Source organism: Schistocerca cancellata, chromosome 2, assembly GCF_023864275.1.
Source record: "Schistocerca cancellata isolate TAMUIC-IGC-003103 chromosome 2, iqSchCanc2.1, whole genome shotgun sequence".
NCBI classification, from domain to species: domain Eukaryota; kingdom Metazoa; phylum Arthropoda; class Insecta; order Orthoptera; family Acrididae; genus Schistocerca; species Schistocerca cancellata.
In genome coordinates, this window is record NC_064627.1 from 1,095,566,452 (window position 1) to 1,095,590,077 (window position 23,626).

At 43.4% G+C, this 23,626-nt stretch overlaps 1 protein-coding gene across 1 annotated transcript in view; it reads left to right on the plus strand.

The window, feature by feature from the left end:
* LOC126161245 (serpin B6-like) overlaps window positions 1-23,626 on the plus strand; it is a 155,958-nt gene that overhangs the window by 106,853 nt on the left and 25,479 nt on the right. Inside the window, exons 6-7 of the mRNA XM_049916985.1 lie at window positions 15-200; window positions 17,317-17,458. Of these exons, the coding sequence (XP_049772942.1) occupies window positions 15-200; window positions 17,317-17,458 (328 nt within the window). The remainder of the gene's footprint in view (window positions 1-14; window positions 201-17,316; window positions 17,459-23,626) is intronic.

Consider the following 23,626-nt stretch of genomic DNA (forward strand, 5'->3'; position numbering starts at 1 on the left):
CTTATCTTTTCTAGGGCAACAGGTTCAGCATGATGCTGGTTCTACCAACGGAAGTAGACGGCTTGCTTGACGTCGAGAAGCAGCTCACGGATGCAAACCTCTTCGACATTGCAGACCAGACGTTTAAACAGATGGTCCATGTGTACCTACCCAAGTTCAAATTGGAGTACGAAAAAGAACTTGAAGGGAGCCTTCAAACAGTGAGTTGCTTGGGTGCACTGCAATTTGAGATCAAATGTTATATGGTAGCACATACAGCAGACACACACTGGCATGCAAAACTTAAGGACCAAAGTAACTTTCGCGTGACGTCTCATTGCCTAATATCATAGCTCGACGAAACTTGGACCATTCATAGGAAGAACTGCTACAAGTACGGTACAGAAGGTAAATTAAAGAAATACGCAATGAGACGAACAGAAGCGGCATTTTTATTGAAAGAATAATTACATTGCAGTCACGGCGATTCATCGTGGTCTAGTAGGCATTACGAAGGCGGAACATCGTTCTTAATATGGTGTGCGATCAGCACGTATGACACAGCGCACCCTGCAGTGTGCTTCCACGTAGTTCTTATTGTAAGGCTACTCCAACACCGCAACTGACAGCTGGCACGCTCGACGTTAAATCCTGAGCTTTCTGGGATCACGGTTCGTGACGTCACGCCACCCAGTACCTAGGTCGGCCAGTAGATGTCACAGCAAATCGTCCAGTTTCAGCCGTTTGAAAGTGAGCGCAACGCATCTGAGGTACTGCATTTTTTAACGCACTCTGTTTGCACTCTGGCCAGAAGGCAGCTTTATATATTTTACGCCTGTGAGTGTATGTATGAGCTTTTATCTAACAAGGCGACCTTATGGATTTGCCATTTTCATTTTCATAATTTATCTTTATGGAATTTGAAAGTCTGTGCCCAGATATCGGTTTTTTAATACAGTGCGACAAAGTTTTATAAAAAGAAGAAATCGAAAAAGTTGTATCTAAGAATGAGATGATTTCCGAACTCTATTAACTACAAAACAATTCGCCCACTATAAACAGATGTTTGTACATCAATAAGTAGCGTCCAAGTATAATAATGTACAAGTCTGAAATTCGAATTTCCTTTACAGCATTGTTTAAAATTTATATTTAAATTCTATATTTTTGTGAAGTGAAAATAAAATAAACAAAAACTGCATCATAATTTTAATGAAAAATTATGTATCACACAAAACAAATTAAAATTTGATACACATATGTTAAATGGCTTATATACTTCAATAATAACCCAGAATTATGAAATTTCCTCGCAGATTAAAGCCAGATTAACCAGCCAATAAGTTTTTTAACAATACCGGTGCATTTCGTACGTTTGTTTCTCCACAGAATGAGAAAAGAAATTAGTGGGCATCAGCATTTAATAGAGTAGATATAGAATACCCGGAGAAAAATGCAATTGCACCTGACCAGCACATCCTTGTGCATATACAGTCCAGCCCACTGAATTTTTACGTAATAGAAGCTACTAGCTGACTACTGTCTTCTCTCGCATTTGTAGTTGGATCCTGTAGCACTCGTGTAAATAAGCGCCAGCCGGAGTGGCCGAGCAGTTCTAGGCGCTACAGTCTGGAACCGCGCGACCGCTACGGCCACAGGTTCGAATCCTGCCTCGGGCATGGATGTGTGTGATGTCCTTAGGTTAGTTAGGTTTAAGTAGTTCTAAGTTCTAGGGGACTGATGACCACAGCAGTTAAGTCCCATAGTGCTCAGACCCATTTCAACCATTTTTTTGTAAATAAGCGTCAGCGTGAAGATATTTTGCTGAAGAAATCGGACTATAAAGCTTGTAATCTCATGGCATAGCACACATGCAAATTTACTGTCTACATTAAGATGTAATATTTATTGTGCGGTTTTATCTTATCTGCCGTAATATGTCTTTTACGTATGTTTAACTTCTTGCACTTGACGTGGAAAGAAAGTCTTAATAAATTTCATCTTGTATTCAGTGTTCTTGTCAGTTCAATGATTTGTCTCCTGTACAAGCTTCACTGCAGACATATGTAGCTCCATAAATGTCTTTCACATTCACTGTTCTGAACTCCAATTACTGTGAGTGTAAATTAAAGAAATGGTTCAAATGGTTCTGAGCACTGTGGGACTTAACATCTATGGTCATCAGTCCCCTAGAACTTACAACTACTTAAACCTAACTAACCTAAGGACATCACCCAACACCCAGTCTTCACGAGACAGAAAATCCCTGACCCCGCCGGGAATCGAACCCGGGAACCCGGGCGCGGGAAGCGAGAACGCTACCGCACGACCACGAGCTGCGGACTATGAGTGTAAATAGCGCTAGGAAATATTGTTCCAATAAGCATACAGTAATTAAAACCTCGTTCACTACCGTATTTTCCGTAATATCTCGTGTTTTTGCGCCAGTGCCAGGAATACACTGAAACGCCAAAGAAACTGGTGTAGGTATGCGTATTCAAATACAGAGATATGTAAACAGGCAAAATACGGCGCTGCGGACGGCAACGCCTGTATAAGACAACAAGAATCTGACGCAGTGACGCAGTTGTTAGATCGTTTACTGCTGCTACAATGGCACGTTATCAAGATTTTAGTGAGTTTGAACATGGTGTTGTATCGGCGCATGAGCGATGGGACATCATCATCTCCGAAGTAGTGAAGTGGGGATATTGCCGTACGACCAATTCACAAGTACCGCGAATATCAGAAATCCGGTAAAACGTCAAATCTCCAACATCGCTGCGGCTGGAAAAATATCCTGCAAGAACGGGACCGACGACGACTTAAGAGAATCGTTTAGCGTGACTGAAGTGCAGTCCTTCCGCAAATTGCTGCAGATTTCAATGCTGGGCCATCAACAAGTGTCAGCGTGCGAACCGTTCAACGAAACATCGCCGATACGCGCTTTCGGAGCCGAAGGCCCACTCGGGTACCCTTGATGACTGCACGAGGCTAAGCTCTACGCCTCGCCTGGGCCCGTCAACACCGACATTGGACTGTTAATGACTGGAAAAATGTTTTCCGGTCGGACGAGTCTTGTTTCAAATTATATCAAGTGGATGGACGTGTACGGGTATGGGGACAACGTCATGAATCCACTGACCCTGCATGTCAGCAGGGGACTGTTCAAGCTGGTGGAGACTCTGTAATGGTGTGGGGCGTGTGAAGTTGGAGCGATAATGGACCGCTGCTACATCTAGATACGACTGACAGGTGACACGTACGTAAGCATGCTGTCTGATCACCTGCATCCATGCATGTCCATTGTGCATTCCGACGGACTTTGGCAATTCCAGCAGGAAGACTGCTCTGAGTTTAAGCAATTCCGCTGGTCACCAAACTGCCCAGACACGATCATTATTGAGGATATCTGGGATGCCTTGCAACGTACTGTTCAGAAGAAATCTCCAACCCCTCGTACTCTTACGAATTTATTATGCAGTATTCATGGTTTCAATTCCCTCTAGCACTACTTCAGACATTAGTCAAGTCCATGCCACGTCGTGTTGAGGCACTTCTGCGTATTCGCGGGGGCCCCACTCTATATTAGGGAGGTGTATCAGTTTCTTTGGCTCTTCAGTGTATATTAGAATAGTTTGCATTCAGCTACCGTCCATTTGTACGCCACGTCACGATCTGCAATTAAGTATAAATATGGGTGCGGTGTTTACCACTCTCTCTCGCTGAATGTGACACCTAGTGGTTATACCAGGTACCTGTGGGGTGACGCCACAAGCCGCGACCCCAGAAAGCTTAGGAATTAACGTTGAGTGTTGGTACACATGTGGATGTGCCGTAATACGTATCCCCAACGGTTCCCACAAGTGCTCGATGGGATTTAAGTCGGGAGAACGGGCAGGCCAGTCCATTCGCCGAATATTCTCTCGTTCCAAGACGTCTTCCACATGCGCCGTTCTGTGTGGTCACATAATGTTATCCATAAGAACGATGTAAAGGCCGAATGCACATCTGAAAGGACGCACATGGGAATTGAGTACATTGACCTGTGAGCGTATTGCGCTGGAGGATGATAGAGGTCAATGTATCCAAGCGTCTTTTCACAGCTGCATTCGGTCTGACTTCATCTTTTATCGATGACAATTCGCGATTGCACAGGCGCAAGAACTCTTGGATCGAGAGGATATTCGGCGAATGGATGGCCCGCTCGTTCCCCCAGACTTAAATCCCTACCATTTGGCAGTTGTCAACGGCGGAAATGAAGGAATAAAACGCTCTATCACAAGAATTCCTTATCAGCTTTTTTTTTTTTTTGGTGGGGTTTAAGGGCGCTCAACTACTGAGGTCATTAGCGCCCAGTCACAGTTATTAGAGCACATGGAATCTAGTAAAACTCAAAGGGAGGGGGGACACCAGGAAGGCTTGACAAAGATGCAGATAAAATAAGTAAAAAAGTTAGATTTCTTTGGACAATCCAGTCAAAGTTATAAAACGCAGAACACGAGCAGCTGCTCGAGCGTCATCAGCTAAAATATCCGGTAAAGTAGATGGCAGGGACAGGACAACACGAGGTTGACTAAAGCGGGGACACGACAATAAAACATGGCGCACTGTTAATGCCTGACCACAAGGGCACTGCGGGGCTGGGTCACCGGAGAGCAGGTATCGGTGGCTCAACCGGCAATGCCCAATCCTCAACCTGGTCAGAAGGACCTCCTCTCGCCGAGATGGTCGGGAGGAGGTTGACCAAGCAGTTGGGAGCGGTTTTACTGCCCGGAGCTTGTTTCCTTGGAGGGATGACCAAGCATCCCACCACAACGACACAAGCCTCTTACAAACATCCCCACGAATGTCAAATGACGGGATACAATGGGAGGCTGGCCGAGGCAGGAGGACTGCAGCCTTGGCCGCAGCATCCGCAGCCTCATTCCCAGGCACTCCTACATGTCCGGGAACCCACAGAAAGCGGACAGGAGAACCATTATCAGCGAAAGAATGGAGGGACTGCTGTATCCGTTGAACCAAGGGATGGACCGGATAGGGAGCTCCAAGGCTCTGAAGAGCACTGAGTGAGTCAGAGCAGAGTACATACGATGAATGGCGGTGGCGGCGGGCATACTGAACGGCCTATCAGCTTTGTGACCAGGATGGGAGCGCATTGCAGTACATGCATTGCCGTATCTGGTGATCACACACCCCATTCAGAATCACGTTCCGCCTTTTGGAATGTCTAGTGGACCATGATGAATCATTGTGATCTCCGTGTAATTGTCTTTTAATAAAAGTACCAGTTTTGTTCATGTCACTGCGTACTTCTATCAGGTACCTTCGGAACTGGATTCTACTGTAGCAGTTCTTTCTTCGCATGGTGAAAGTTTCATCCAGTTGTGTTACTTAGCAATGAGACATAATGCAAAAATTACAAAAGTTATCTACGTCCTAACGTTTTGCACGACAGTGTATTATCTACACACTCTATTTTGGAGACTGGACTGATTTAACATTTTATTTCTAGCACGATGTTAGGAGCCTTAAGTCGTGTCCTCAAGTTACTTTCAGTTTATTACGCGGAACTGTTCGCTATCCTGCATATGAGACAGCGTCGTGACAAAAAGAAAAAAAAAATTGTCTGCTCCAATTCTCAAAGTGCACTTATCGCTATTGGACAGATGTACGCAGCAGATCGGATGGTGCAACAGGTGCATGATCCTCTCCTTCCCTTCGAAAGGTAAAACAAGGAAATAATTTGTGCTGGGTTCCAGAGCACATAGCGATTCAGGGAAACGAACTCACTGATGGGGCTGCTGAAGAGGCTTCCTCCCTTCCTCCTCCTGCACGTTGTTGAGTCCCTCTGCGGGCTGTCACTTCGTTTGTGACCACTAATGGTCATGCGTTAGTGGGAAACTCAGTGGCTGGAAGTGAGGAATAATAAACTACGTTCCATTACGAGTTCAGTGCGACTATGGATTACCTCCTTCCGCTCGCGATGGTGTGAAGAAGCAGCCCTTACTTGGCTTAGAGTGGGATATTGTTCATTGAACTTGAGGGTTGAACTGGGTAATTCCTTCTATTTTAACTGACAACGAGGCGAGTGTTGTTCGTTTATTAAGATTTTGTGTGGTGTCTGGAATTCTTCCCAAAATACTGGGTGTGAGATCTTAATGTATCACAGAGTGGCTGGTTCACGTATTATTTCTAAGTCCTCATCCAGCCTCGGTTATCTGTCTTGTTAAAAGCGTCGTTACAGGTATTTCAGCCATGAATTTAGTTAATTATTCTACTGTGTCTCGTTGGAATTTTCTTTTCTTTTCTGAAGTTTTTGGGGTTGCTTTACGATATTTGTGGTGGAATGAAACGTAGTTTTCCAGTTTATTAATCTTGTTCCATAGAATCTCACAATGTTCTGTGGTACATCATTAACACAAGAGCGCTGATGACCTTGCTGTTTACCGACCTCAGCCATAAATCATCATCATCACTACATCAAGTTACATTTGATCCGTTAAAGTTATTTGTAAGCTCTTTAAACCTCGACTAACAGCGACAGGGGGTCATGAAGCAAAAACGAAAAATGCTTTCTCGTAACTTTATCAATAAACGAGACTATTATCACCCATTTCTTATGAAATTACGCTATTTTTGCTACCAGAATACGGATCTCGATGAGTCAGATTCAGTGATACAACCCTTTAATAGCTCAGACACGGAAACATGGGCTAAAATTACTTGCTGCGGCATTTAAACGGCCCGCCACCTGGAAGCAAACAGCTCTCTCCGAGGAAACTTGTGCCGCCAGATTAAGCGACAAGGTCATGTTTGTATGTTAGACTTCAGACTTACATATTTTGTACTAAAGAAAATGTTGTATCAACTGTAATTCAGATTAACTTTACTTACCACGAACAATGTTTAACAGATGATCAGATATCCATGAGAACACCTGATGCCCACAGAGGACGGTTTGTTAGTGACAAAACTGTTAGAACTTGTAAAATGCTGTTTATTATTTTTAATGAATATCATGTTGTATCTTCCATCTTTTTTACATATGCTGAGTGATGTGAATACCGGTAAAAAAATAGTACATTCAAATAACCCATAAAATAAATGAAACCATAGACTGAGAAAACAGTAAATGGATTAATATGTGCCATCCCATTTTTGTTGGGGATTTTTTAAAATCTCATTTATTGTTGCTACGAAGCATGTATGCTGGAGAGATATGAGCTAGGTGAAAATTTTAAGTCGTAGAGCTTTAAGTCAGTGTTGGATCGGATGAACGGGCTGGGGCGAAGGACTTTAACGGCTGGCCAAGCGGTCGCCGACACGCGAGCGCTCAGTGGCAGCTAAACTGCGGTTTTTCCCCCAGGAAGCAGGAGCTGGAGGAAGCGGCTGGTCTGCTGTGTGCGTGAATTGTGGAGTGGCCGCAGCTGCAACTACCGTGAAATACTCAACAATTCAAAATAAATTCGATGTTTCACTGTAACACAAACCCTGTCATGTCAAGATATCTATGACACTGAAGTACATTTATTATCATAATTTACAATTATCACAGAAACTACAGAAGTTAGGTGACACAGTAAACGAGCGCCCTTACAGAAATCATTGAAAATTGTTAACCACTGAACAACTCTTACGATAGTGACAAGCTAGGTGTTGGATAGTAGCCTAGCACTGCAGCTGTCACCTCAAAAAAATCCACATTTGCACATACTTTGTTTATTGCATTATCTCATACTTTAAATATTTTTAGTTCTGTAAATACACTCCTGGAAATTGAAATAAGAACACCGTGAATTCATTGTCCCAGGAAGGGGAAACTTTATTGACACATTCCTGGGGTCAGATACATCACATGATCACACTGACAGAACCACAGGCACATAGACACAGGCAACAGAGCATGCACAATGTCGGCACTAGTACAGTGTATATCCACCTTTCGCAGCAATGCAGGCTGCTATTCTCCCATGGAGACGATCGTAGAGATGCTGGATGTAGTCCTGTGGAACGGCTTGCCATGCCATTTCCACCTGGCGCCTCAGTTGGACCAGCGTTCGTGCTGGACGTGCAGACCTCGTGAGACGACGCTTCATCCAGTCCCAAACATGCTCAATGGGGGACAGATCCGGAGATCTTGCTGGCCAGGGTAGTTGACTTACACCTTCTAGAGCACGTTGGGTGGCACGGGATACATGCGGACGTGCATTGTCCTGTTGGAACAGCAAGTTCCCTTGCCGGTCTAGGAATGGTAGAACGATGGATTCGGTGACGGTTTGGATGTACCGTGCACTATTCAGTGTCCCCTCGACGATCACCAGTGGTGTACGGCCAGTGTAGGAGATCGCTCCCCACACCATGATGCCGGGTGTTGGCCCTGTGTGCCTCGGTCGTATGCAGTCCTGATTGTGGCGCTCACCTGCACGGCGCCAAACACGCATACGACCATCATTGGCACCAAGGCAGAAGCGACTCTCATCGCTGAAGACGACACGTCTCCATTCGTCCCTCCATTCACGCCTGTCGCGACACCACTGGAGGCGGGCTGCACGATGTTGGGGCGTGAGCGGAAGACGGCCTAACGGTGTGCGGGACCGTAGCCCAGCTTCATGGAGACGGTTGCGAATGGTCCTCGCCGATACCCCAGGAGCAACAGTGTCCCTAATTTGCTGGGAAGTGGCGGTGCGGTCCCCTACGGCACTGCGTAGGATCCTACGGTCTTGGCGTGCATCCGTGCGTCGCTGCGGTCCGGTCCCAGGTCGACGGGCACGTGCACCTTCCGCCGACCACTGGCGACAACATCGATGTACTGTGGAGACCTCACGCCCCATGTGTTGAGCAATCCGGCGGTACGTCCACCCGGCCTTCCGCATGCCCACTATACGCCCTCGCTCAAAGTCCGTCAACTGCACATACGGTTGACGTCCACGCTGTCGCGGCATGCTACCAGTGTTAAAGACTGCGATGGAGCTCCGTATGCCACGGCAAACTGGCTGACACTGACGGCGGCGGTGCACAAATGCTGCGCAGCTAGCGCCATTCGACGGCCAACACCGCGGTTCCTGGTGTGTCCGCTGTGCCGTGCGTGTGATCATTGCTTGTACAGCCTCTCGCAGTGTCCGGAGCAAGTATGGTGGGTCTGACACACCGGTGTCAATGTGTTCTTTTTTCCATTTCCAGGAGTGTATGTCGGGCCATCATTCTCCACAGTCACACAACAAGTGAACGCAGTACAGCATTTCTTATAGCTCTCTACACATAACCATATTTGTCTACATTCAGAATTGTTTTCTAATTTATTTCGACTAAAAATGAATTCGGCAGTATTAAAAATACACACAACCTAAAAATGGCAAATTTTCCATAAGATTTCATACCATCACTAGATTCAGTGTGAGAAAATGCATCAACTGATCAGGCCAAGTATGTTATTTCATATGTTCTAACGTTTTTTTTTTCCCATGAACCATGGACCTTGCCGTTGGTGGGGAGGCTTGCGTGCCTCAGCGATACAGATAGCCGTACCGTAGGTACAACCACAACGGAGGTGTATCTGTTGAGAGGCCAGACAAACGTGTGGTTCCTGAAGAGGGGCAGCAGCCTTTTCAGTAGTTGCAGGGGCAACAGTCTGGTTGATTGACTGATCTGGCCTTGTAACAATAACCAAAACGGCCTTGCTGTGCTGGTACTGCGAACGGCTGAAAGCAAGGGGAAACTACGGCCGTAATTTTTCCCGAGGGCATGCAGCTTTACTGTATGATTAAATGATGATGGCGTCTTCTTGGGTAAAATATTCCGGAGGTAAAATAGTCCCCCATTCGGATCTCCGGGCGGGGACTACTCAAGAGGATGTCGTTATCAGGAGAAAGAAAACTGGCGTTCTACGGATCGGAGCATGGAATGTCAGATCCCTTAATCGGGCAGGTAGGTTAGAAAATTTAAAAAGGGAAATGGATAGGTTAAAGTTAGATATAGTGGGAATTAGTGAAGTTCGGTGGCAGAAGGAACAAGACTTCTGGTCAGGTGACTACAGGGTTATAAACACAAAGTCAAATAGGGGTAATGCAGGAGTAGGTTTAATAATGAATAGGAAAATAGGAATGCGGGTAAGCTACTACAAACAGCATAGTGAACGCATTATTGTGGCCAAGATAGATACGAAGCCCACATCTACTACAGTAGTACAAGTTTATATGCCAACTAGCTCTGCAGATGACGAAGAAATTGAAGAAATGTATGATGAAATAAAAGAAATTATTCAGATAGTGAAGGGAGACGAAAATTTAATAGTCATGGGTGACTGGAATTCGAGTGTAGGAAAAGGGAGAGAAGGAAACGTAGTAGGTGAATATGGATTGGGGCTAAGAAATGAAAGAGGAAGCCGCCTGGTAGAATTTTGCACAGAGCACAACTTAATCATAGCTAACACTTGGTTTAAGAATCATGATAGAAGGTTGTATACATGGAAGAACCCTGGAGATACTAAAAGGTATCAGATAGATTATATAATGGTAAGACAGAGATTTAGGAACCAGGTTTTAAATTGTAAGACATTTCCAGGGGCAGATGTGGACTCTGACCACAATCTATTGGTTATGACCTGTAGATTAAAACTGAAGAAACTGCAAAAAGGTGGGAATTTAAGGAGATGGGATCTGGATAAACTGAAAGAACCAGAGGTTGTACAGAGTTTCAGGGAGAGCATAAGGGAACAATTGACAGGAATGGGGGAAAGAAATACAGTAGAAGAAGAATGGGTAGCTTTGAGGGATGAAGTAGTGAAGGCAGCAGAGGATCAAGTAGGTAAAAAGACGAGGGCTAGTAGAAATCCTTGGGTAACAGAAGAAATATTGAATTTAATTGATGAAAGGAGAAAATATAAAAATGCAGTAAATGAAGCAGGCAAAAAGGAATACAAACGTCTCAAAAATGATATCGACAGGAAGTGCAAAATGGCTAAGCAGGGATGGCTAGAGGACAAATGTAAGGATGTAGAGGCTTGTCTCTCTAGGGGTAAAGTAGATACTGCCTACAGGAAAATTAAAGAGACCTTTGGAGAGAAGAGAACCACTTGTATGAATATCAAGAGCTCAGATGGCAACCCAGTTCTAAGTAAAGAAGGGAAAGCAGAAAGGTGGAAGGAGTATATAGAGGGTCTATACAAGGGCGATGTACTTGAGGACAATATTATGGAAATGGAAGAGGATGTAGATGAAGGTGAAATGGGAGATACGATACTGCGTGAAGAGTTTGACAGAGCACTGAAAGACGTGAGTCGAAACAAGGCCCCCGGAGTAGACAACATTCCAGTAGAACTACTGACGGCCTTTGGAGAGCCAGTCCTGACAAAACTCTACCATCTGGTGAGCAAGATGTATGAAACAGGCGAAATACCCTCAGACTTCAAGAAGAATTAATAATTCCAATCCCAAAGAGAGCAGGTGTATACAGATGTGAAAATTACCGAACAATCAGTTTAATAAGCCACAGCTGCAAAATACTAACACGAATTCTTTACAGACGAATGGAAAAACTAGTAGAAGCCGACCTCGGGGAAGATCAGTTTGGATTCCGTAGAAATACTGGAACACGTGAGGCAATACTGACCTTACGACTTATCTTAGAAGAAAGATTAAGGAAAGGTAAACCTACGTTTCTAGCATTTGTAGACTTAGAGAAAGCTTTGGACAATGTTGACTGCAATACTCTCTTTCAAATTCTAAAGGTGGCAGGGGTAAAATACAGGGAGCGAAAGGCTATTTACAATTTGTACAGAAACCAGATGGCAGTTATAAGAGTCGAGGGGCATGAGAGGGAAGCAGCGGTTGGGAAGGGAGTGAGACAGGGTTGTAGACTCTCCCCAATGTTATTCAATCTGTATATTGAGCAAGCAGTAAAGGAAACAAAAGAAAAATTGGGAGTAGGTATTAAAATCCATGGAGAAGAAATAAAAACTTTGAGGTTCGCCGATGACATTGTAATTCTGTCAGAGACAGCAAAGGACTTGGAAGAGCAGTTGAACGGAATGGATGGTGTCTTGAAGGGAGGATATAAGATGAACATCAACAAAAGCAAAACGAGGATAATGGAATGTAGTCGAATTAAGTCGGGTGATGCTGAGGGTATTAGATTAGGAAATGAGACACTTAAAGTAGTAAAGGAGTTTCGCTATTTGGGGAGCAAAATAACTGATGATGGTCGAAGTAGAGAGGATATAAAATGTAGACTGGCAATGGCAAGGAAAGCGTTTCTGAAGAAGAGAAATTTGTTAACATCGAGTATAGATTTAAGTGTCAGGAAGTCATTTCTGAAAGTATTTGTATGGAGTGTAGCCATGTATGGAAGTGAAACATGGACAGTAAATAGTTTGGACAAGAAGAGAATAGAAGCTTTTGAAATGTGGTGCTACAGAAGAATGCTGAAGATTAGATGGGTAGATCACATAACTAATGAGGAAGTATTGAATAGGATTGGGGAGAAGAGAAGTTTGTGGCACAATTTGACCAGAAGAAGGGATCGGTTGGTAGGACATGTTCTGAAGCATCAAGGGATCACCAATTTAGTATTGGAAGGCAGCGTGGAGGGTAAAAATCATAGGGGAGACCAAGAGATGAATACACTAAGCAGATTCAGAGGGATGTAGGTTGCAGTAGGTACTGGGAGAAGAAGAATCTTGCACAGGATAGAGTAGCATGGAGAGCTGCATCAAACCAGTCTCAGGACTGAAGACAACAACAACAACAACAACAACAACTTCTTGTTGTTGTTGTTTGTCATAAGCAAGTATGTGCAATATACGTATTTTAATTATTTGTGTGTGCACTTTTATATATAGAAAATTGTTTGTCTCTAAGAGAAAAATCTTTTTTTTAAATCATACGTCACGTTTGTGACTTCGTAATAATTCCAGTTTTGCATTTTGATGATGTAACGCGAGGTGTGATTGGCACGAGCGGCAGTCGCTCGGTTATTGTGGGTCATGGACTCACTCTCTGGAACGGCATTCAGTAGTCAACACTGGTGCAGAGCAGTCTTCAGGTAATGTTTTAAAGAGCTGATAGCGCGCTAAAGTGTTGGTTTTTTAGCGAAAATCGGCGGCGCTTATATTCTAAAATTCGCTGACAGATAAACTCACAGGAAAGTGGGATTTTTTTGATTATAGGAGTTAGCGGGAACTTAAAACAGCTTGAGAAGTTCATGAGATGTGCATTACAGAAATTTAATGTTATTTACGTGCTAACCTGGAATTAATACGGAGTAGATTACGTGAATCTACTAATAATTTCGAAAAGTTTAATGTAATGACCACTGTAGTGGACAATGTATACTTTTAGGAGTTCGCGATTATTTTGCGCCTGTTTCAAAAGTACTGTTGGACTCTGTTCTCTTTGCGGACCAGAGATGATTCAGTGGTATCTAGGGATTCTGCTACCATTCAGATTACACAATCACACTAGGTTACTGCAACTGGACTTTAATTTTATTTCTTGTTACATTGAATTATTGTAGCGCCACCATCTCTACGTTTTTCTTTGAAATGATTAAATGAATAAATTATCAGTTTATTCAACATAAATATCGCAGCCTGGTCTATGTCTGTCTATCAGTATATGATAACTCATTTTGCTACTTTAGTATTATATTTAATCGCAATTGGTTATTATTTTAAATTCGCGTGACTTGTGAGTGCTTATGTTACCAGCGACACTGTCTGTATCGATTGCAGCATTCCTCAAAAGAAAGGCCGGCCGTTGTGGCCGAGCTGTTCTAGGCGCTTCAGTCCGGAACCGCGCTGCTGCTACGGTGGCAGGTTCGAATCCTGCGTCGGGCGTGGATGTGTATGATGTCCTTAGGTTGGTTAGATTTAAGTAGTTCTCAGTCTAGGGGACTGATGACTTCAGATGTTAAGTCCTATAGTGCTTTGATCCATTTGAATCAAAAGAAACCTGGCCTACGGAGACGGTGGTTCCACTGCACTTCAGCCAATACTTCAGAAGTGCTACTCACAACCGACTACGAGTCTCTTATCTCGACCAAACAGGTTTCCGTCGATAACAGCGTAAACATCACGTAGCTATTGCCTCTGAGAGTGGTGTAAACATCCGGCTGGTGGTGGGCCATTAAATCGCCGCCGCAGTAACGCTCTGCAATCCCCATATTCAATTTGTTCTTTCCCAGCGATTTGACGTTAGATCTGCGAAAGAGGTATATCATAGAATATCTCTCAGCGAGAACAGCCATTCTAACAGCAAAAATTTAATGTTCTACTGGTTGCAGACGTTTCTGAAGACTTTTAGAATGGTTCCATTTAAAAGTAAAAATAATGAAGTTGTGTCATGTTTATTAATGAAGTATGTCATCATAGAAAGAATCTCTAGTCTTCTTCGCTTTCTTCCACTTTATATTTACCTTAGTAATGTTAATCTTTTTCTCAATTAGCGTCTACAAAGAATTCCTAAAATCCTATTATGGATTGAAGCTTTATAATAAGACCTAATTTGGAGAGTGAGCATGCAGTCATGACACCCGCAACATCGTACTCAAGAATAAATTTTCATTCTGCCGTCGGTAGAGCACTTGCCGGCGAAAGGCAAAGGTCCCGAGTTCGAGTCTTAGTGCGGCACACACATTTAATCTGCCAGGAAGTTTCATATCTGAGCAACACTCCGCTGTAGAGTGAAAATTCATTCTGGAAACACTCCCCCAGGCTGTGGCTAAGCCATATCTCCGCAATATCCTTTCTTCCAGAAGTGCTCATCTTGCAAGGTCGCAGGAGAGCTTCTGTGAAATTTGGAAGGTAGGAGACGAGGTCCTGCCAGAATTGAAGCTGTGAACAGCGGTCGTGAATCGTGCTTGAGTAGCTCAGTCGGTAGAGCACTTGGCTGCGAAGTGCTAAGATCCCGAATTCGAGTCTCGGTCCGACAGTTTTAATATGCCAGGAAGTTTCAACATCCTACTCTCCTATTACTTCAGTTAATGTGGACATGTCAGCTTACTGCGGATATACAGCAGTGCTCTATATTATACCATTGCCTCTTAAAATGAGTGAAGCTCCCGGAACAGGAGAAAACGCAATGAAATTGCGTAGGTCGAGACGGTATATGATAAAACGTGACTGCAAAATCGCATCAAATTTACAAAGAACTTGGCAGCACAAAACCACTTATTAGCACAACGTTACACCTCCTATGGCCAGGAAGCAAGCAGTGATTCGATTGGGTAGGGTGTCATAAAAATGTTGTATTCGCTCCTGAGGCAGGCCGGTGTATACTGGCACTGGGGCAGGGATGTCATCCGAGCAGGTGCCGCACGTGTCCTCTCCTGGACAGATGTGGGGATGTTGCTGGCCAAAGGAGTACCTCAGTACCACGCAGACAGTTGTCTTGCTGAAAAACGGTCCCATGGCATTGTCGCGTAAGTGGTAACACACATGAGGATATAGAATGTCCTTGCCGACAGTGTTCTCTGTCACCACTGCAATGGAAATTTTCTAGCACTAAAATCTTACTTTAATATTATACATTCTTGATTATGACTGAAAGTAAAGTGAAAGGAGTTTCAGTAGTAAAGAAGCTGATGGAAAACAGCAGAAGAAAATTCACGAAACCATATGAGGCTTCAAATCTTGAGAACTAAAAAATAATCCTGTGTATGGGCCTGCTTCTAGATGCTGATAACGCTGTCTCATACGATTACGCTGCATCTCCATGTCCTTTACAGCGATTACTCAACATCTGACTTGTTCACGTCCCTTGGATGCCATACCAGAGCTGGTAACAACACTAAACACCGACACTAATGCCCTCTGGTGCCGATTAAATCTATCACAGAACAGAGGCGTTGTGCATCAGAGGAGACGTTTACTGTTGAAAGTGCGAGGGAGAGCTGTCCAGGAAGAGTCCGACGACATGTTACTTCTTCCCACAGACGTGTCGCGTAATGACCATGACGAGAAAATTCGAGAAATTAGACCCAATATAGAGGCTTACCGACAATCATTCTTCCCATACGCCATTCGTGAGTGGAACTGGGAAGGGGGGATTACGCACCAGAAGTACTCTCCGCCATCCGCTACACACCGTCAGGTGGCTCTCGGTGTAAGATGCAGATGAAATTACAACTATGATTATTTACATACACGTCGATGGTGAGCACATGAACGAAGTTACACCAACATTCGGCCATGCCTTCTGCAGCTTCGCTTTTTTTTTTTTTTTTTTTTTTTTTTGTCAGACTGTATTAAAGGGCGCCAATAAATAATTACGGTCATCCTCATGGTGGGCCGAATAGCCCGTTCCGTGCAAACTGGAAATCCGTGATTGTCCTTCCGTTTCTTTATCTCGCGACCAGTCAATTTTTACAGAACAGCATTTGTCTTCCATTCGTTCTTGAGTTCGTTTGTTTTTATTAATGTTTAATTTCATTCGCCAAGTGTATTTAATACCTTTAATTTCTTCCTGACATTTTCATTTTTGCTTTATCTCTAACTGTATGCCCAGCTATTCTTCTCAGGGATTTCATTTACTTGTTTCAATAGGTCTCTTCATCCTCATAGTCCAATTCTCTCTGTCAAATAACATCGTAAGTGGCGGCATCACTTGCTAAAATTTCATTTGTGTGTTCTTTCTTGTTCTATTGGTGAACTTTCAGTTCATAGCACCTCATTTCAGATGGGATTTATTTACTTTTCAGATTTTCAGACATCCTATATAGTTAAATTTTCGTATCTGCTCGATTATATTTGTGAATCGCATTTTTGAAGGGACTGGATGTATCCCCGTAAGTGCCATTATTTTAGATTTGTTGAAGGATATCGCTGGAACTTGTTGCCCGCAAATAAAATCTTACTTAAAACTGTGCTGCCACTTAAAACATGTATTGTGTGTCTTTGACAGACAATTATAGTTGCGTCAATTACAAATAGTTCACTGATGGGGGGCACCATTATCTCGCACATAGCTCAAAGACTGCATCCGGGCATCTTCTCCCTAAGTTCTCAGCACAGATGGCAGTTTTCTTACATAAACTCTTTATTACTTCTGCTGCATTATTTCCCAAGCTTGTGCCTCAGCGACAAATTCCTTTGTGAGTCAATGAATAATTATTTGTTTTAATAAGCACCCAGTCTTTACAAGAACGTCCTTTCCTCAAAATCGTGCTCCTGTTATACTACACGCGACTCGCTAATTGTGTTCAGGAGCCTTATACTAATTTTGGCACAGAGTTTATATTGAGCTGTTAATAGATTTGTGTCCCTGTAGCTATCAAATAATAACGCCGTAATTTTCACGGTGGAATGGTACGCGATCGTAATTTTCTCACGGCGTGTTTCAGCTCGAGATGAGGTCCATGTTCGATGTGAACAAGGCCAACTTCAGTGGCATCAGTGATAAGGAGCATCTGGTGGTGAATCAAGTGCTGCACAAGGCGTTCATTGAAGTCAGCGAGGAGGGGACGGTGGCCGCAGCGGCAACAGGTGAGTGCATTGCACTTAGCCTACCAACAGGGGGCGAACACATCGCGTGGAATGTATTTTGCTTGCAGCTCTCGTTTCTGATTACAAAGGGACACCATGCACTAGTATGACTTAGCCCAATCGCGTCAGGTGAAGAGCCTAACTCTTCAGACTGCCACAACTGACTCTAGCGTGCACATCAGAAGATGTTAGGAAACCGTGGCTTTCTGCCGCTTTTACCCTCATGCATCACGATTCAAAACAGAGAGATATTAAGGGTGATTATAATTAAAGTTAAACTTTCAAAACGCTGTAGAAGTAACACTACTGGTCAGAATGACGTCAAATTGCAATGGAATATTATCAGAGAAGGGGGAAAACGTAAGACAGAAGAAAAAATAGTGTGAAAATTGATCAATAGATGGCGCTGTATGTGTCAAAATACGTAAATTGAAACACCTGTCATGCGCACGACCCATTGAAGTTGGTATAAACAAGATGGGTACACGGCTTTTCCTCCTTTCACGTCTGCGACGTTCGCCATGACTGTCCCAATGCAGGATCACGCTCTGCTTGTAAAGCTGTATTACTAGAATGATGACTGTGCGCACGTCGCTCCGCTTAAGTTCCGGACACTTAAGGGTTCGAAAAAAGGCGTTGGTCTGATGGCTACCGTGGGTCTGGAGAAAATGATTCGGAAATTCGAAAAGACGGGTTCTTTTGTTGTGCAACCTGGTAGAGGGAGGAAACGAATTGATTCGACGTCAGTGGAAGCAGTGGCCACAGCAATGCAGGAGAAGACGAGTGGTGGTGTGCAAACGTGTAGTGCACGGAGAACTGCCCCAACATTGGACACACCCGAGAGCACGGTGCGTAAAATCCTACGAAACATCCTTCTTCGCTAAGATGACCCATGCGCATGAGTTGTTTCCTGTTGACATGCCAACAAGAGACCTTTGCTTTAGAATTTCTTGCTCGCATGGGAGTGGACAACGATTGGCAGTGGAAGATTTTGTGGATAGACGAAGCTCACTTCCATCTGACAGGATATGTCAATACATAGAATTGTCGAATAAGGACAAAGGAAAAACCGAACGCAAATCAACCAGTAACCACTTCATCCTGTAAAGGTCACTGTGTGGTGCGGGTTTTCGGCGTCATTTATCACAGGGCCATATTTTTTCGAAGAGACAGGTGTTTCCGGCTCTTCTCTGACCCTCATTGGTAAGCGCTATAAGGGTCTTTTGTGCAACCACGTCATTTCAGCTCTCCAACAGCATGGATGTGTGGATGGGATAATTTTTATGCAAGATGACACCTCCGCACACTGAAAATCCAGTTAAGCAACTGCTGAAGCGCCATTTCGGAAATGCTACAATTATCATCCGCCATTTTACTACAGCCTGGCCGTCCCGATCACCTGATCTTAATCCATGTGACTTCTGTCTGTGGGGCTGTCTGAAAGATGTTGTGTTCAGTGTTCCGACTGAAAACTTAGCTGCATTGAAGGCTCGCATTGCGCAACACATTCTGAACGTGACCCCAGAAACACTTCGATCAGTTGTGGAACATGCTGTTTCTCGATTTCAATTTGTTGCAGAAAACGGTGGACAGCATATTTAACATGTTTTGCGCCAGTCACACAGAAATTAGTAATCCGATTTGATTTTAACTGATGCTTTTTATGCGGTTTTTGGCCTCAGGACAAAAACCGATTTTTTCCATCCGATGTGATATGACCTTGGCGTGGTGCATGAGCTTATATAACTAACAGCAACACACTTTTACATCCATGCACACTGATTAGTGCAGTTTGTTTAATGTCAGACGTACACCTTATGCATTGTTGTACGAGTCATTTGTCGTCTACCACTATTAAATTATGATGCTTACAGTGCCATGTATTGCTGCATTTTGTAACTATTTTCTTCTGCCATACGTTTTCCCCCATTCTCCGATAACATTCCATTGCAATTTGACGCCATTCTGACCTAAGATGTTATTTCTACAGTGGCTTAACTATAATTACAGTCGCCCTGTATGTGGAGTGAGCATAGTGAATTGCTGATGTCACCAACGTCAAAGTGGGATTGTCACATGGCTTATGGTATAACGCTGTTTGCTTACATTTCGCTCTAAGACCGGATTATGATGCCAAGCGTATTTGCCCAAATCGAAATACTTCACACGAGGAAAAGTTACTTTTCATAGATAAGTAACAACAGTTCCAATTACTAGAAAGAGGCGCTTTCGTGATGAAAATTATCGAGACATGCTGTAGTCAACAGTTAATAAGGTAAGACTATTTTATGTCTTATTAGATTAGATTAATACTAGTTCCATGGATCTTGAATAAGATATTTCGTAATGATGTGGAACGAGTAAAATTTTCCAATACATGACATAATTAAGTTAATTTAACAACATAATTAAGTTAATCTAACAACTTTTATTTTTTGTTTTTTTTTAATTTTTTAAATAATTTTTGTTTGGTTTTTTCTTTTTTCTTAATTTATATCTAAAAATTCCTCTATGGAGTAGGAGTTGTCATTCAGAAATGCTTTTAATTTCTTCTTAAATACTTTACTTGTTGCTTATCTGTCAGACTTTTGATACTATTTGGTAAGTGACCAAAGACTTTAGTGGCAGTATAATTCACCCCTTTCTGTGCCAAAGTTAGATTTAATCTTGAATAGTGAAGATCATTCTAGTATTGTAGTTATGCACACTGCTATTACTTTTGAATTGGTTTTGGTTGTTAATAACAAATTTCATAAGGGAGTATATATACTGAGAAGCTACTGTGAATATCCCTAGATCCTTAAATAAATGTCTGCAGGATGATCTTGGGTGGACTCCAGCTATTATTCTGATTACACGCTTTTGTGTAATAAATACTTTATTCCTCAGTGATGAATTACCCCAAAATATGATGTCATATGCAAGCAATGAGTGAAAATAGGTGTAGTTAGCTAATTTACTAAGATGTTTATCACCTAAATTTGCAATGACCCTTATTGCATAAGTAGCTGAACTCAAACGTTTCAGCAGATCATCAATGTGTTTCTTCCAATTTAATCTCTCATCAATGGACACACCTAAAAATTTTGAATATTCTACCTTAGCTATATGCTTCTGAATAAGGTCTATATTTATTAATGGCGTCATACCATTTACTGTACGGAACTGTATGTACTGTGTCTTATCAAAATTCAGTGAGAGTCTGTTTACAAGGACCACTTAGTAATTTTCTGAAAGACATTGACAATTTCATCAGTTAATTCTTATTTGTCAGGCGTGATTACTATACTTGCATCATCAGCAAAGATAACTAACTTTGCCTCTTCATGAATATAGAATGGCAAGTCAATATATATTAAGAACAACAAAGGACCCAAGACTGACCCTTGTGGAACCCCATTCTTGATAGTTCCCCAGTTTGAGGAATGTGGTGATATTTGCATATATTATTTGCATATATTATTTGCATTATTTGCATATATTATTATTGCATGCATGTGTTACAACAATAAATTTGTTTCACATTTTTTCAATAAATACATACATGCAACTATTTACACTATACAGGGTAACCCACGATGATGTTACAAACATTCATGTATGATGGTGAAGAGTAAATGAGTATCGACTGGATGTAAGGGACCTTTGTTCCGAAATGACCGAGTTGAAGGCTATAACCAAAAATCGTTCCGATAATTGACAGTGGAATACATATACTCGTCCTGTTCCTAAAAATGTGGGGTAGGCAACTTTTAGAGGAGGCAGTACAGACCAAAACGAGAAAAAAAGGTCTTGTAAACATTCCTTAAATGTTATGAGCACTTTTTCATCTTCGCTGGCGTGAAACTTATCTTCTCTACTGCAAGCTCTTCGCTTTCCATAGTTTTGGAGGAGGTGGTATGCACCAAAACAAGAAAAAATATATAAAATCAGCCAAAAAACAGTCTAGATCGTGATGGTTATTTTATTAAGATGACGGGTTTTGGCCTGGTCTTATGTCATCCAAAAAAGCGCTGTGAAAGATAGAAATCGTGCTAGTTACATGAAGAAGTCAGTGACAAAGTAATTTATGTAATTAAAATTGAAGAGCTGTTACCCATCACTTGAAAATAATGATGTCTAGAACAGTCGCTGAAACTGTTGACGTTGGCTTTTTTTCCTTTAATGTAATTTCATGCCCTGCCCCACATGGACAGGGGAGGGCTGGCAGTGGCACGAACCGCCGCTCTTCAGCGGAGTAGCATTACAAAAAATAAAAATGAGAACTTTTACATAAAAAGGGGTGGAAAAGGGGAGATATAAAAACACAGTAAACAGAGACCATGGCACTTAAAATATTAACTAACACAAGAACAGTCACTGAGGGACAGTTAAAAAAGTCTACATAAATTTAAAATAACGCAGTTGGCGATTCTGGAGAACTTTAAATACATTGGAGTCACACACACATTTGTTAAAAGTCGGCCATAGTATAAAAACAGAGCGAGAGACATAAAAAGCCACTGTAAGCGACGGCACACACACGAAGAATAAAAACCCGTGGTAGCGACCTCCTGAGGGACAGGGGGCCTGAGAGGAGAGTAAAAGATGGGAGAGGAAGGTGCAGTGGAGTGGGGGGGGGAGCTGGATGGGGTGGGTGAAGAAAAAGGGGTAATGCACCAAGAGGCAGGAGACGGGCAGGGCAGGAGATGAGGCAAGGCAAGTCAGGAGGGAGTGCAGAGACAAAGAAGGGGGCTATGGGAAAGGGGAAGACGTAGGAGAGAGGAAAACTGCTCAGGGGAAGAGAAGAGGAGGGGAGAGGGAGCCCAGGAGGAGGAGGAGGAGGAGGAGGAGGAGGAGGAAGGTGGGTTTAGATTTGGTAGGAGTAGTAGATACCAGGATGAACCTCATCATCCGGGAGGGTAGGGAAAGGAGTTGGAGGGTGTGGAGTGGAGAGAGGGTGGTACACAACGGTAAAGACATGGCAACGAGCTGGGGGTGGAGAGGAATGGGGACACCAGGAGGTGGGGGCATCGAGTCAGCAGAGAATGTACAGGGTGCAGATGTGTTTGAGGAAAAGAAGAAGATGGTGGAAGAGGATGAGTTCATAGAGGATGCAAGTGGGGGATGGAAGGTGGATACAGAAAGTGATGTGGAGTGTGTGGCGTTCTAGGATTTGGAGGGCTTTATAGAATCTTGGAGGGGGAGAAATCCCAGCAACGCTGGCATAACAAAGGACAGGGCGGTTCAAGGTTTTGTAGGTGTGAAGAATGGTGGAAGGATGCAGTCCCCATGTCATCAGACAGAGGTTCCAGGAGGCAGAGTCTATTGTGGGCTTGGATCATAAGGAGATGGGGAGTCCAGATGAGATGACTGTCAAGGGAGAGGCCAAGGTATTTTAGGGTAGAAGTGAGGCGGATAGGACGATAATAAATGGTGAGGTAAAAATCGTGGTGCTGGAAGGAGCGCGTTGTACAACCTGTGATGATTTCCTGGGTCTTTGAAGGATTGATGTGAAGGAGTCACTGGTTGCACCAGGCAGTGTGAACTGGTCGAGGTGGGATTGAAGGGTATGTTGGGACTGCGAGGAAGGTGGTGACATCAGCAAATTGGAGGAAATGATCAGGCAGGGGAGGTTTGGGTATGTTAGCAGTATTCAGGAGATAGAGGGGAAAGGATGGAGCCTTGGGGCATGCCAGTGGTGGGATAGGAAGTACGAGAGTTGACACTGTGGATAGTAAGAAAGGAAGGACAATGGGAGAAGAAATAAGCAAAGAGATTGAGGAAATTGATGGGGAGAGCATAGGTCTGGAGTTTGAAGAGAAGCCTGGGATTCCAGATGCAGTCGTAGGTGTTCTGGAGGTTGAGGGAACCAAAGATAGCAGTGTGACAGGAGTTGAGGGACAGGAGATTCGTAAGATTAATAAGCTGGTCATCGGCTGAGAAGGAGGGCCAGAAGCCACTCTTGGTAAGGGGAAGAAGGTGGTGCTGGTTAAGGTAGCGATGAACACAGTGGAAGAGGATGGACTCAGACCTTACTGAACACAGAGGTGAGGCAGATGGGACGTTAGGAAGAGGTATCAGAGTGGAGTTTGTTGGGTTTTGGGAACAGCAGGACACAGGAAGTCTTCCACAGGTCAGGGTAAAAGCCAGTGGAGAAGAGGACGTTGTACAAGGTAGCAAGGGCAG